Source organism: Psittacula echo (genome assembly GCF_963264785.1).
Source record: "Psittacula echo genome assembly, chromosome: 7".
Classification (NCBI taxonomy): Eukaryota; Metazoa; Chordata; class Aves; order Psittaciformes; family Psittacidae; genus Psittacula; species Psittacula echo.
Window position 1 is genome coordinate 63984196 of NC_137740.1, and position 16807 is coordinate 64001002.

At 43.4% G+C, this 16807-nt stretch overlaps 1 protein-coding gene across 1 annotated transcript in view; it reads right to left on the reverse strand.

The window, feature by feature from the left end:
* The window catches only part of DPYD (dihydropyrimidine dehydrogenase), a gene marked incomplete at its 3' end in the record, with an annotated part of 352887 nt that overhangs the window by 227126 nt on the left and 108954 nt on the right, over positions 1-16807 (reverse strand). The window contains exons 5-6 of the mRNA XM_080623761.1: positions 12523-12684; positions 3073-3269 (exon numbers count right to left, since the gene is read on the reverse strand). Of these exons, the coding sequence (XP_080479887.1) occupies positions 3073-3269; positions 12523-12684 (359 nt within the window). The remainder of the gene's footprint in view (positions 1-3072; positions 3270-12522; positions 12685-16807) is intronic.

Genomic DNA, 16807 nt, shown 5'->3' on the forward strand with positions numbered 1-16807 from the left:
GCTACCATTTCCATAACAAAGCACTGGCACAAGAGATTCATTGTGGCTTTGTTTTACATATCGGCAGCGACGACACCACCTTTAACATCGAACTTTGATGGGCCACAAGGATTTTCCTTATTTCAAGTCGCATCAACTTTATTTACGTTGATAAGAAAGTGGTGTTCCTCCTTCTAATTTCTAATATTGCCCTTTTTTCGCCTTTCCTGACCAGTGTGCAATGAAAAGTGTGCTATATATCAGATAATATGTAATGAACATGTCATAACAATACAACTTTCATAGGTCATTCTAAGTAAAAATGGGTCTGAGGCAGAAACTAACGTATAAAGGCAATTCTGCAACAAAGATTCGATAAAGAAATCTAATAAAGAAAGGGAAGTCCTATTTTCCAAGCCACCTATATATCTGTTGAAGGCTTGTCATGCTCCCAGAACAGCCTTGGGTGCCATGGTTCAGTGTGGGGTGTCCCTGCCCATGGCAGGGGGGCTGGAACTGGATGATCTCAAGGTCCTTTCCAACCCTAACTATTCTATGATTCTATGTCACCACCAGAATCTGTAAACTATTTCCTGCTCTTATTAAACATTTACTTACAGTTTTGTGCTGTGGAATATACCCACATATACGTACATACATGCTCCTATGCAAACACACAGTCCTGTGGGGACACATGCATGCGCATTTACGACAACACGCATTTCATGGAAGCCGTCATGCTGATCAATACTTCTGATACATCAATTATTCTGATACAACTTCTTTCAGCAGCCAAAGACAGGCTCTGACTCTGCAACAGAGAGATAGAGCGGGGCAAAGCAATGGGGCAGAAGTGCAGGAGGGATGCAGTGGATGGGACCAGCATGTCACAGATTCACCCCTTCTACACATCTGATCCAAGTTAGAGGTGCCTGATGTTTCTAAGGTGGTACCTTTGCTTAAGGGATGCCCCTTCGGCCTAGTGAAAGGAATGCATGTTGTAAACCAGCGGCGTAGCCAGGAGCACAAGCAATGAAGCTTGTCTAGTCTCTAAGCAAGAGCATGATCTGCTCACGCCTACTCTACTATTGTAAAGCTTTCACACTACTGGTGAAAAGTAGGCAAACCAGCCTGTCAATGTGAAGAATTCAGACACGGTCAGACAATCACAGGCTTAAGCTACGCTTACATATCACACCACAGAGCTGCAATCCCTAGATACCTTTCTATTGCCACAACATTACTACAGTTAGCTATGATGGAGCATGGATGTAAAGGAACATCCTAGTTAAAATACACTGTAAAAAAGCAGCTGATTCCAACTCCGACATTCATTTGGGCTTGTCAGCCAGCTGAAATAGTTTATGAAGCCTTGAAAACGCACTCATCAATAACCTAAATTTGTCAAAAGATGGACTGCAAAGATGTAGGAAAGCAATAATCAATGGCTGGTGCCACGGGCTAACCTCTCTTCTGATCCAAAATTAAAACAAGAACAAAAGGAACTGATGCCCTTAAACCAGATGTGAAACTTTCTCCAACGACTGGAAGGAAAAGCTGACCTTGATTGCTATATGCTCCTGAAGACTCAAAAGAAATCCCTTTTAAACTGCACTGCTTGACCACTAAGGACAGTAACAGAACAGGCAAAATGCAGTGTAAGGCTTTCCGCAGCAGAACAGACTGAGTTTTATTTGAAATTCAACTTAAAATACAAAGAACAGATGCAACTTAAAGCCACATCGCTTCAAACAGGCAAGCACACAGGAAGCAACTGAAGGATTGTACTGCAAGCAACTGCAGAAAGTACCGTATTATACTGCCAAGCCCAACCCGAGTCTAACCTGTCACCAAGTAAAGAGCTTCATTGTTAGAAACATGTCATTGTGTCCTACTAAAAACTGATTAGAAATGTGGTATTTATGAAAGCATATGCTACTCAGCAGGTGAGCTGGTATTTCATACACTACATTTGCAATCCTCTATGGCAACCGGCTCGAGGAAAACAGCTCCACAGTTATATATAAACACCTTGATAATTGGGTGGAATACTTCTGAACCTCACTGGGAAAAATGCAAGTAATCAGTTCAACTTCTCCAGCATTGATTCTCTATCTCCCAGAGCACTGAATAAGTATTTGACATTATGACATTATGGATCAAATTCATTAACGGTGTCAACTCTATTGATTTCAGTGATGCTGTGAAGAGAAACGCGAGCGTGTTACCCTTCTCTCTCTTTCTTTTATCTCTTTCTTTATAAACGTTTTAGCGCGAGTACATCTTCAACATACCAAATTTGATTTTGAATGGCCTCGTATCCACTAGTTAGCTTCTAAAATACATTATCTTATCCACAAAACTTAGAAGATATGATCTCAGCATTGCTATGGCGATACAAATTCACCTACAAGTAGAGAGGATGTAACACTATAGAGATATCAGCCAAGTGGTGACCACATAGGAAACCTGCAACGGTACCTTCCTTTCTGTATCTGCAATTTGAGGAAGGTTGAGAACTGCAGGAGGTTTTTTCTCTTCTGTTATGGTTTGCTAAAGCTGCAAGCCCAGGCACATGGGACAGGTTTAATCACTGTCACCTTCATCTGTGTAAGGGTAGTTCACGAAAACATTCTATGTTTAAAATTCTCCATGAACTTAGCATCAGTATAAAACAGTTGAAACAGCCACCAATTCTTTTGCTATGTAGCACTGCAAGTACTTCATCAGGCAGTAGAGGATCTTCAGGTCCTTTCCAACCCTGCCCATTCCATGATTATGATCTTGTTTTAACATTTCTGGATATGGGGAAAATGGTTCCTGACATCGCTTTCTCAAGTGTTAATTTGGTGACAACAATTCCCCCCTGGAATTTGAGAGGTCATATGAAGAGAACACAGGAGGTAGCCACCAGATTTGCAGTTAAAGCTCCCTTGTAACTGTACCCGGGTTAACCTGAATGATGAATTCTTTAAGGATTTTTTCTACTCTCTTCCTTGGTAAAGGATTGTGTATAAACTATGTTTGCTCCATAGTTTTTGCTATGCTTTCTACAATCATTGGAATCAGTGCTTTGCTGTCATTGTTTTTTACCTTAAGCCGCCAACGTAGTCATGCTTTTCAAAGATGGTGAGGTTCGAATAGCCCAATCGAGCCAAAAAGGAAGCACAACTTAAACTTGCAGGTCCTGCACCAAGAAGAGCTATCTTCACGTGATAGGCTTCAGGCATATCTTCTAGAGGAGGTAAGGACGGGTTTCTGATCTGAGGAATATTCATAGCTTTGAACACCTGAAAAGCAATACAACAGGTTACATACTTTACATTCCCTCCTCAGATTTTCTTACGAGTAACATGATGCAAGCTTCTACTTGTGCTGTCACGTATCATTGATTCATCAGGGCAGATTGCTTCAGAACATGATAGGAATTCCCAAATGACATGACGTGTGCATTTGTGAGAGATACTGGGGTTGCAGGGTTTAGTCCTTCTTGTCTCCAAACTGACCTTTCACTACCGGGAGTTTTACAGAGAAGATGGAACCTTCTGAGAAGAGCCTTACAGAGATGATCGTTGCGTTACTACCAGTAACACAACAGTAATAGGAAGTCAGCCAGAGGGCAGAGAATCTCTGCAACACCAAAAACTCCCTTCCAAACAATGTTCAGATTATTCTTACCACCAGAAAAGTATTTCTGCGAGTAACATCAAGGAGATCTTGCTTCTTCAAGAGACATCTTGTGTGACCCTGGATGAATCACCTACGGCTTGACTTTAGAGGTGGTAATAACCAACTTTAGGTGGTTTTGAAATGCTTTTAGGAACTGCCCCTCATCTTCAGCGCAGTGTTTTCAAAGGTAACCCAAGCTTTAGATGCCTCCTCTTGGATCATTTGGATACGACTTATTTCATGTGAGTTGCTGACCTATGTCAGATGTTCTCCGCTTCTCAATCAGGTGTCCAAAAGCTGTAGGCAGAATGAAAGTTAGACTGTTTTCCCCTGAACTGCCTCAAGTCCTCTCCTGTAAAATGGCAATGATCTGCTCCATTCTGTCTTGCCAGTTAAAAGTACTTTGGGACGGTCTCTGATCACTGTAATGTATTTATACAGAACCCAGCACAATGGGCTCCTAACCTAGTTGTAATGTCACATGAGTGACATCAGGTTTGGGTCTAACCAGTTCTTTGTTCAGCCGTACAGGTAGGAGGCTAGGGCAGAAAAGTTCTACATTCACTGAGCTGCACTTCACTGTGCTCTGCATTTACACACACTGTAGAGGAAGGAATGGAGTCTCTATCTTGGATAACCTACATAAGGAAAAAGAATAGATTCACAGCCCTCTGCAAGCTACTAAAGATTAGGAGCATGGAAAAACATATTCTGTGGCAGAAACACAATATACCAAGGATGCGAGTTCACTGCATTGGGATTCTCAGTCATATCGCAAACACTTCAAAGCTGCACCTCAAAAGCCCACCTATTTCAATGCAGAAACACATTCCATAAGTACCAACTAGTCCTCTAAAACACATCCATCATCCGTTGCCTTAATAAACATGCTGTTGAAGCTACTGCACCAGTTTACCAACAGTTTTTGCTGTCCTTAGAACTCAGGAAGGAAAAGGTTTTTCACATTGAACTTTGGAAATCCCGCTCATGGGGAGGATTTGCCATTTCTATTTGGAATCACTGCTCATTTTCTCCATGCACACTTGAGCACTCGTGCCAGGTAAAGCCATTACGAGTTCCTTCCCCTCCTCAAATTCCTGTGTCAAATTCCCCCAGTCTTTGTAAACTGACACAGCATTTTAACCGACTGCAAGGAGCAGGAGACAGATAATTGTTCTTCAAAAAGAACCATTTCAACCTGCCAACGATACAGTATGGGAAGGTTTAATGTGGTTAGTAATGGATTTCACAGGCTGGAAAGCTGATGTTGTGCTGTGAAACCAGACTGTGATAACCAAAATGCGCCAGGGTTACGCTCAAATCTCTGCTTTGCTACATCCACCCAGAAAGGGCTTGAATGAGACCAAGCTGCCATTAAAGTTACTCCTGCAGTTGTTTTAGAAGGCTACTTAGCGATACAAATTACAACTTGTGTATTTAATGTGTATATTGAACACTGTGAATGTGCATATACTTAATAAATGTATTATTCGTTTATTGATAACAGAATTATGCTTGTATTTATTACTGAATAGTTATACCCATCCAGTAACTGTGCTACTAAAGCGCCACACTAGCACAGTGCAGTGTTAGGTTTCAGAAACCAAGCACTCATGCAGGAAATCCCGGTGGTTCAGGCTGAATGGTCAACTTCCAGCCTGCCTGTTTGCAAAGAGGGTGAACCTGTCCTTCTTGCCGCACAAGCTGGCTGTGCTGCATATCTTGCCATCTGGAATTCGGTGGCAGCTTTGCATATTAAGGCTGGCAGGGGAACTGTGTGAAAATAGCAAACTGCTCCAATGCATCTCAAACGATTTTCACTCACTTCACGGCGAAGTTTGCCTATGCTGTAAATCACCCAATTAAATAACACTGAACTCTTCTGGACAAATCCTTTGGCGTGCAGAGATGACCTGCCTTGCAAGCAAGTGTTCAATGCCACATTGCACACGGCTGTGATAAGAATCCCAGACTGGTTTGGGTTGGAAGGGACCTTAAAGCTCATCCTGCCACGGGCAGGGGCACCTTCCACTGGAGCAGGTTGCTCCAAGCCCCTGTGTCCAACCTGGCCTTGAACACTGCCAGGGATGGGGCAGCCACAGCTTCTCTGGGCACCCTGTGCCAGCGCCTCAGCACCCTCACAGGGAAGAGCTTCTGCCTTAGATCTAACCTGAACTGCCCCTGGTTCAGTGTGAACCCATCACCCCTTGTCCTGTCGCTACAGTCCCTGATGTTCTCAACCTGCCTTCATACAGGATGTGCTCCAGGTCCTGATCATCCTCGTGGCACTCCAACTTCATCTCCAGTTTTAACCTGCTCAGAATGTGGTCCAGATGCAAGTACAGTTTAATACCACTGCCATTCTTGTCCACCTTCCCTTCAAAAAGATGATTTCCTTTTTCTTCAGGTGAAGGTTTTATTTGCTTTGGCAGTTGTTTTTAACCAATTCTGGTTATTTAACCCATATTTAACCCATATTTAACCCATTCAGGAAAATGGGACCAAATAATGGATTTTAAAGCTGAATCTTTCAGTGGAAAGACTAAGCCATTGTCCCCATGCCTGCCTTTCCTTCTGGCTCTCTCATACACAAACAATAGAGATTAGTTCGATTATTACTAGCCATTAATAGCACTGGGCATTTATTCTTTAACTGTTTATCAAATACTGTGCAACCATCATTATTTCACCATCTAGGGCCTCTTCAAACCAAACACACACAGATTCCACCCACTTCTTAAGCTCCACTTCACTAGGGTCAATAGAAAGGATCCCTCAGTTTACAAAACAAGACTATGGAGACTCTGTCCTCAAGCAAGACACAACTTGAGCAAACCAAACCAGCCGCTCTATTCTGCTCGTGTTCCAGCAATTGAACTAAATCCTCTCTTGATGTAGACGTTCATAACATATTACAGTTTCTGTATTCGCATTACTTCAACATGTAAAGGTGCGAGTGCACTTGCTCAATGTTCCCTCCAGTGTGAAATCTGGGGGTTTGTTCTCTTCTCCCTTACCATTTAAACCTCCTTCCACTGCGGCGAGCTTGGTTCTCGTTCCAAAACATGTGGTGTGCTTGACAAAGAGCAGAACTGCAGGCACTGTATGCAAACACTATAGTTCCCACTCAAGCCAACTCCAGGGATTTCAATTGCTGAGCATCTGATACAAGTTCCATTTTCCTGGAAAGTTTCAGCCAACCCACTGGAGCTGTTTTTCGGGATGCACACAGGGAAAAGCTTCTTGTTTTCCTCGTGGAATAAAATCCTCACTCCTTAGTATTAGCATGTTTTGATGACGAGAGGTGACATTTGGCAGAGTGGCAGGTGACTCAGAGAAATGCATTCTGCTAACGTGATGACAATCATTTTATGGCGTAGTAAGCATGATTTAAATGGATCTAAACCATTTAAAACCATGAGAGCAGGTTTGGAGCAGTTACTCCCGACCGTGATTGCAATTTTTATAGGAATTAGAATAAAGTAACTCACTTCAGCACTTTGGAGTTTTCCAACCGGAATTTTTCATCGAAATGCTGTGGATACCCTTCTCCACCTAGGTGCAGAATTCAATGCTTGTTTCCATGCTTAAACTCTACAGAAAGGAGTTTATTAGTCGGGTTTGCTATTAAATATCCTTCACTAATATGATGAGATACCAAACAGCTATTGACATAGCTCACATCTTACAACGGCTATTGACATAGCTGTTTAATAGATAAACACCAGCATCTAGCTGGTATTTGTTCTAGTGGGAAACATATTGGTATATTCTGAATTACTACCAGATTTCACTCATGCACAGAAAGAAAAATACAGGCCATGAAATCAGTAACATTTAGGAACCAATTGTATTAATTTCGCACTTCCCCAGTGGTTTCCATGGATATTTATCCTGTAGGCTGGTTTCCATTAATATGAGGGAGTTGACTATTTAAGGCAGAAAACCTACATAACAACTGTATTTAAGCATTATTCCAGTCCCAAGGAAAACCATGGATCTAGGACACCGCCGAGTCCATGCCTCGACATGTCACGGATCCCATCACTGACGAGGACACAGCAACATTAATCTAAATGCCTTAAAAAGAAACCAAAGAACGTTTAATGCCTGTAAAACATACTGTGGAGTTTACGGAACTTGTCCAAATAGCAGCAAGTCTCTTGGCTCTGGCCTGAGATAGAAGTCATAGAATCACAGAATGGTTTGGGTTGGAAAGGACCTTAAGATCATCCAGTTCCAACACCAACGAGGCGTCCAGGGACACCTCCCACTAGACCATGTCGCCCAAGGCTCTGTCCAGCCTAGCCTTGAACACTGCCAGGGATGGGGCATTCACAGCTTCACTCGGATTCACCCCCTGAGTTACTGGAGGGGGACAGAACTTCAGACGGCTCCACAAGAATCACGTTCAGACTGGTCAGAGCTGTCAATATGTGACTAAATGCGGCACCCTGAGCACAAGAAGTAGCTGTTGCTTCCTTACACACGGTGGGCTGGAGGAGAAGGGAGGTTGAGCATTCAGTGGAGTGCCCTCACCACAGCCCACCCGTCAAACCTGCTGACATGCCCCCAGGTTAGCAGCAGGGAAGCTCATACAATGCATCTTTTGGGATAAAAACCACATCAAGTTTCCTTCTCCAATTCCTTTCTGCCGCAACAGCAGCCAGAATGTATCTCCAGAGAGAAACAAATCACCAGATCTGTAGCTGGCACCAGAGCCCCAGTACTAAATGATCTAGTATTCAAATCCAGCACGCAGCAACTGAATGAATACCTTTTCTGTTTAGCTTCTGCTACTCTATGCAGCATGATTAACTAGAAACACAGGAGAACCTTTCAGTTCTGGGATGTCTATCCAGGAATGGAAGACTTTGAGGGCTCATTGCTAACACTACAACAGACAACGTCACAGATCACGCTTCCTTTTGACTACAAGCTTACAAACTTGCACCTGAATAACCAGTAATTTTAGCGTATTCTGGGGGACTGACAATCATACAGCTCATGCCTGTATGTATTGTCACTGCAATCTCAGTGTATTTTCACTGAACTTGTGTTCACAAGAACAGAGATGTTCCCTGATTCTAAAGTACTTGGGCAAAGGAGACAGATAAAGACATTAATATAATCCTGACCTGTGCAGCAGCAGGTGTAACCTGTGCTTGACACTCATCATTTATAACAGGGAGCTTTTACTCCATGTTATTCTCTAGATGCAACAGTTACCGTGGTAACTGCATCCCAGTGTACACATTCTACATCACAAATACAAACGGACGTTTCCTCATTTCAAACCCCCCCCTTTGAACGTTTCATTGTCAAAAATCCACCTTTTTTTTCCAGACTGGATTACAATTCACTTTGAGAACGAGCCAACCGCACTTACGGAACTCAACGGAAGGGCAGAAGGAAGATGGGAGTAAGTGTGAGGAGCCATTTTTATGTCGCTCTACCGTACGCAAGACCAATATCTTACAATTAGGCATGTTTCGCTGCAGTGGGAACAGATGATCAGTCATTGTTCAGAAGCACAAAGGGCCACACATCATACCCATATACTTGCCATTTTAAACCCGCATTCCTGGTTTAGCGCAGTTTTTACCTTTAATCTCAGCTAGCAGTTGTGCCTTTTTAGTAGCGCTCGCAACGTGTCAAGTGTATGATGCTCAGAAGAATTCCATGGAGGAAAAAAGTCTAAAACTGGCTTCATGCACAATGGAGTTCGCAGTAAATAAGCCCCTGTGGGACAAACTATTACACAGTCCATGAGAACTACCATGGAGCTCTCATTAAGAGTAGCACATGTTGCATGCCTGCATTACACCATTTGCTAACTTACTCAGATAAGTAAAGCTGTGAACACACTTTGCTTGCAGTATCTGGGCCAATATTTCTATGAGCAACAGAACCGTGTGATTTTCTTCAGTGGTATGTATTTTTGTCATGATTTTCACTTGGAAGCATTCATACCATTGTATTTTTTCCCCACTATACATACTTTCCCAATTCTAACGGAATGAAACCTAAACCAACAACACTGAGTACTAAACCGACCGCCCAGGATTACTTCGTATGAGGACTACAATACATACAAAGGCTTTGTTAAAAAGCAGCAAGTCTAAAGGTTATTAAAACCTCTGAAGGGGGCCTACAAGGATGCTGGAGAGGGACTCTTTATTAGGGACTGTAGTGACAGGACAAGGGGTAACGGGTTCAAACTGAAACAGGGGAAGTTTAGATTGGATCTAAGGAAGGAATTCTTTAGTGTGAGGGTGGTGAGGCACTGGAATGGGTTGCCCAGGGAGGTTGTGAATGCTCCATCCTTGGTGGTGTTCAAGGCCAGGTTGGATGAAGCCTTGGGTGACATGGTTTAGTGTGAGGTGTCCCTGCCCATGGCAGGGGGGTTGGAACTGGATGATCTTAAGGTCCTTTCCAACCCTAACTATTCTATGGTTCTATAAAACCAAATGTTGTCATTTTCGGATACCACAAAATCCTCCAGATGATAGCATTTCCTGACGTGTTGTTTTTGTTACAGTGCTAAATCGTGCACCAACCTTACTTTGTTAGAACTCCTCTCACTGGAAACAAACTTGAAACGTGAGGAGCGAAGCCATTTGGAGCCATTCATCCTCCCTGCAGTTTTTCTATCAATCACTGTGCCAGCACTGAGCCTTTTTTAATAGATTTCTAAAGATTTTTGAAGAAAAATAGCAGATATTTAGCATTATCTAGCAAGCCATAATTCCTCTCTATTAATCATAGCATTAGGGCTAAAAGGAGACACAAATCAAGTTTTAACAGATATTACTTGCATTTGGTTCCTAAAGAGTAATATTTCATCATTGTATTTATCATCTATTTGACAAGTGCTTAATGTTTCTTCTTTATTCTTTTCGGGGGGGGGGGGGGGGGTGTCGGGTTTGTGCTGGTTATTTGTATTTCTTTAAGCAAAAAGTCTTCTGCTTTGCAAAAAATAGCCTATTTTTACATATAAGGAATAAAGCTCATTAGACGATAAGGTAATAAAATTGCCTCAAGTGATAAAATCTGAATATACACATACAATATATGTATATACATATATTTTATATCCATAAATACACACGTATACTGTATATACACATAGAACAAACACAATTCACTGTTTCAAGCCTCAGCCTGTGAGGAGAGCGTTGGTCCAAACGGATTCTCACACACTTGTGCATTCAAACCCCTGGAAAACTGAAGTGGATAGCTACCCAAATGGCAGATGGGAGAGAAGGTTGAGCAACAGCTAGCAGAAATGTTTAGCAGGTGTTCCTTTGCAAGTCTCCTGGAGAGAAGCAAGGAGGGATACAAACAGATTTAAGGAGAAGAACTGCAGCAGGTAGCACTGGTTGCTCGTCGAATCCTGACCCACAGCTATCGAGAAGGGGGTGTGAGGTCTCTGGATGATGGCACAGGTAAAAACCTTGGCCTTACAGACGTTATCATCTGGTACTTCACACTGATCTGCATTTCTACTTTGGGCTGTCTCTACAAAGTTGTTGGGTTTTTTTCTCAGGCCTTGTAGAGGTGACTGGGATTTCACTGTATGTTTGTGAATGTGACCAGCCAAATGGCCCAAGATACAGAAGAGGGACATGGTTATTAGTTAAGGCCTGTATAGAAATTTACGGTCTTGACACACACATATACTTCTTCCATACAGCCACAACTCCCTCACTTTACACAAAGACACTTCAGAGATGAGATCAGGTGAGCTTAGTACAAATTTGCCATGCCTGCAAAGGATTTAATGTATGCGCGGTATCCTCTGCCTTCCTTCAGATGGAAATTAGAATCATGCAATCACCTGGGTTGGAAAAGCCCTTTAAGCTCATCCAGTCCAACCCTTACCCCAGCCCTGCCAAGGCCACCCCTAACCCATGGCACTGAGGCCTCGTCTCCACGGTGTGTGAACACTTGCAGGGACGGTGACTGCAGCCCTGCCCTGGGCAGCCTGTGCCAATGCCTGAGCACCCTCTGGGGCAGGAATTGTTCCTCAGCTCCATCTAAACCTGCCCTGGTGCAGCTTGAGGCCGGTTCCTCTTGTCCCATCCCTTGTTCCTTGGGAGAAGAGACTGACCCCACCTCACTACAACCTCCTGTCAGGTAGTTCTAGACAGTGATTGAAACTATATAGTCACAAATGATGCACATGCACCTCACCAGAAACCCTCCATAAGACTTCCTAACAACAAGGGGCAAGTAACAACCTTTGCTTCAGTAACCAAAATACACACATACCAGCATGAACTAATACATTTACACATACATATGTGTGTGTATCTCTTATCTATGCAGACAAATACACACAGGTACACACAGACATATATTCCAGGTCAACCTGAAACAACTTGCTTAGTTTTGACAAAACAGAACAGTTAAAAGCCTAAATCATCTGAAACTTCTTAGCCACAACACCAATACAAACGCACACTAGTTCTGCCATAGATCTACACCATGCCCACAACAGTTCAACATCTACTTAACATGCAGTTGCAGATGCAGGTGCACTTGATCTTCTTCCCGAAGCAGCCTACTTCAGTAACATCCACAATGTCAGCTGCCTTAGATAAACCTTTCAGTAGAAAACAAATTGTCTCAACTACCAACGTTTCTTGTTCACAAATAACGTTCCTTATGTTCCTATAAAGTGTTGCCTTATGAAAGCATTTCCAAGCTTCAGAATGTGCTGTAAGGAGTAAGATAACTATTTTAACATCCTACGCCATTGATTTTATCAGTACCAACTTTTTCTTACACAAACCATTAACGTAGGCAACCGCTTAGACAATACTCACTGGTACATATGTAGAATTTAAGACATTTGTGAGTCTGACCTACCTCAGTAGCAAACTGCTGCAATCCACCAATGTTAATGGGTCCCTCCTCAGTGGCATACAAATTGCAGCCACCAACACAGAGATCTGATGTTGGACACACCATTCCACACGTCAGGCCGAGGGGATTGTCAGAAAGGATCATTTTGGCAGCTCCATAGTAGTTCTGAAGAGGGGAAAAGGAGAGAGTGAGGGAGTGTCGCATACCCAGGAAGCAACAATTCAAGAGAAAACACAAAACACTGGTTCTGGTTAACAGAGTAATATAAAAATAAGAGTACAATAAATGACACTGACATTGTTTAAATGCACCAACATTAATCTGCATTATGTCAAAGATGTTGAAAAGAAAGCAAACTTGTTGATTCTGCAAAGATAAACCTTTTTAGCTTGCAAAATCATAGAATCATAGAATAGTTAGGGTTGGAAAGGACCTTAAGATCATCCAGTTCCAACCCCCCTGCCATGGGCAGGGACACCCCACACTAAACCATGGCACCCAAGGCCTCATCCAACCTGGCCTTGAACACCGCCAAGGATGGAGCATTCACAACCTCCCTGGGCAACCCATTCCAGTGCCTCACCACCCTCTCAGTAAAGAATTCCTTCCTTAGATCCAATCTAAACTTCCCCTGTTTCAGTTTGAACCCGTTACCCCTTGTCCTGTCACTACAGTCCCTGATGAAGAGTCCATCCCCAGCATCCTTGTAGGCCCCCTTCAGATACTGGAAGGCTGCTCTGAGGTCTCCACGCAGCCTTCTCTTCTCCAGGCTGAACAGCCCCAACTTTCTCAGCCAAATCAGTTAAAAGCCTCTTCCACCTGAGGCGGCTGTAGGACTTTTAGTGGCCTAACAGGTCTATGTTTGAAACCTCCTGTGCCTGCATTATATACTTGTAAATACTTTCTCTATTTCTAGGTCAATTGGGCAGTAGCTCAGTCGTAACCCTTGCTGGAGACCTGACCAGCAAGTGCAACTTGGAGCATCAGTTCTTTATGACACAGAGAATGAAAAGCTTATTTCACACATCTGTGCACACCACCTCTGCGGATAGTCCTGTCCTTCACACCAGATCAGTACTGCCAATTGTTCAGACCCATGATGGGAAGAGAAGGAAGCTTCTTATGTACCAACCTGTCCATACTACACCACTGAACTCTTTTTCCTCAACTACATACGGATCAGGGCAAACCCTGAGTTTCCTGTTTCCCTAAACAGTAAACCAGGGAACTGATAGAAGGAGTTACGCACAGTTCATAACTTCACCCATGCTCAATATTCAGTGCACATCTTCAGCAAAGGAATATATGATATATGAGAGCTGGAAAGATTTCTTCCCATAATAAAAATCCTCAGAAATGGACATCAGCAAGTTCCCAGCGTCTGATGCCGTGAGAAAACAACCCCTGGTTGGTTTTTGGGTTTAGACTGGATAATTCTCTTAAGAGGGTGAATCAGAGGAGTGAATTGAAGTCTCATTTAGAGTGGGGCAACTACTGATGGCTGCTCTGAATATACATTACACTGACATTCATGACATCATGGTGGAACTGAAGCAAACCGCTTACATCCTATCCTTGCTGCTGTAGAGTCAATACAGAATTTTACTCCATGTAGACTCCAGGTCTTCATTTTAAGCCCCACCAAGGGAAGCCCATGAAGCTGGGTTAATGCCAGAGTTTCCTTTAAGGGCCAGAAGACAGCCCAGTACGCAGCACATAGCTGAGGTGCCACAGAAGAGCAAGAATCCAGTTATGAATCAAACGAGCAGCGTCAAGATCTGACAATACAACCAACAACGAGTGACAAGGCTTTGCTTTGGAACGTTCAATTCACTAAAGATGGACCAGAAGACAGAGCATGAAACTTGCTGAAGTTAAAGCCAACGCTATAAACACGGCCTAGAGATTCCCAACAGAATGCCAACGTTTAAGAGATGTCTCTGTAGATGTAACTGGACCTTTTGCTTACAGATACTGGTCGACCGCACAGCATGAACCCCTGTCCATCACCTGGGTGTACTTGCATGGGATTTTCCTAGGCACTATTAAAATCCATAGGCAAACCCTCTACACAACTCTTGTGGGAGAACTTTCAACCATTTTGCTTGTGGTGCCTGCTAAGTCACTTTATCATCCCCAATTCTCATGTAGTCCAATGTAAAGGAGGATTAGTTAAACAGAAATAGTAGGTATTAGCAAATATTTTTGCCCTTCCAGATGAATGACGCTGTTTTGATACACCACAGCTTGTCAAAGCTGCTAAAAACAATCAGTAAAGCCATTGTAAGCTCAATTGAGCAGCAAAACATGGAAGTCCAGCCATATGTGAGATGTCCCTGACACACAGCCATGCAGACAGCAGAGGTGACATAGTCTATGCAGGAGACCTGCATCTTTCTGCAGCAGCACTCAGAGACCAGCCCAGAGACCCGGCAGCATCTTAAGTGGCACTAGATGTCTGTTCCCCAAGCAATTCCATCTGACCATTCCTTTTTTCCACTCCAAAGGAATAATTGCAAACTAGTGGAGGGATTTTTCTCACTAACTCAAAGACAAAATTGTTCCCAAAGAACTCCCATCCAGGTTGATATTTCACTACATATGAGAGTTAGATGTTCCCTTTGTCTTCAACTCCAGTTCAATGGAAACACCTACAGCAACGTGCATTTCCAGTTAAGTAACTTCATTAAGGATTTTCTACATTTCTAGGTTTTGTAATTAAAATCAATATACGAAGCTGCTAAATGTTCCTTCTTAAGCTTAATACTATTACATCTCTGTAAAGTATGGTCTCACACTTGAGCTGTGCCACTACAGGCAGCATCAACCCAGCTGGTGCATTCAACTTGTTCTGCAAGCTCAACCCAAACTCTGAGCACAGCTATGCTATGGAAAGACAGAGTAGCTTCAGAGAAATGGGGCCAGGGGCAGTGTGGGTACACGACTGAAATCATGGCTGATTGAAGGAAACCTGCCTCAGAACATCCAGAGTTCTGTAAGGAAGAGACTGGGACTCAAGTCCTAATGGGAATGAATGAACTCCTATATTGGGGGAAATAGGATGGAGGTCCAGGTTTGGGAAGTTTTGAGATGTTATGGTCATGATTTGACCACAAATAGCGGTAGCGCAAAAGAAAAAGAGGAATCATTCCAGTTCTCTTCCGGTGAGAGCACCATAAGGTGTACATATACAGAACATCTTACCGTGATAAATATTAAGACATCAGGTAAACTGTATCAAAGAGTATGTATCTTCTACTCTTAACACTTGAAATAAGTTTTAATGATAAAATAAAAGACAGTCCCACCTGAAGCCCAAAGTGTTCCACTCATGTTTGGGAGCAGCAGGGCAAGTCTTCTGCACTGCTTCACGAGTGTGCTCCAAGTGTGCTAAAGCAGACACCTCTAAAGACGCAAAGGAAGCTCAGCTTCAGTGATGACCTGGCTTTCCTGTCTGCCAACAAAAAGTCTCCCTGTGTCAATTTTACTATTGGTGAATGCAGAATCATACAACCCCAGACTGGTTTGGGTTGGGAAGGACCTTGAGATCATCCAGCTCCAACCTCCTGCCACCTCACACTAGAGCAGCTTGCTCCAAGCCCCTGTGTCCAACCTGGCCTTGAACACTGCCAGGGATGGGGCAGCCACAGCTTCTCTGGGCACCCTGTGCCAGTGCCTCAGCACCCTCACAGGGAAGAGCTTCTGCCTTAGATCTAACCTGAACTGCCCCTGGTTCAGTGTGAACCCATCACCCCTTGTCCTATCGCTACAGTCCCTGATGCAGAGTCCCTCTCCAGCATCCTTGCAGCCCCCTTCAGACACTGGGAGCTGCTCTGAGGTCTCCACGCAGCTTCTCTTCTCCAGGCTGAACAGCCCCAATGTTCTCAGCCTGTCTCCATATGAGAGCTGCTCCAGCCCCTGCTCATCCTCGTGGCCTCCTCTGCACTTGCTCCAACAGCTCCACGTCCTGCATGGAGACACCAGAACTGCACACAGCACAACGCCCATGAGAAAGGATCAGAATTAAAGGGAGACTGGCTTCATTAAAACGACCAAGTTACTCCAGGTCATAGCATGATGCAAGCTGCCTTAACACTCTGGAGTCATGTTTTTAGATGCTGAACTAATAAGATGACTCAGTGAGCTGGTTTCTTACAGACGTCACGGAGGAAGCAGGTCTAAAAACTAGAATGTTTCCAAACCTTTTAATGAGGTGAATGTCTGCTCCTGCCTTTGTTCATAGGATCCTTTTTTCCTGTGCGCTTCTATAGAAATAAATGAATCTAAC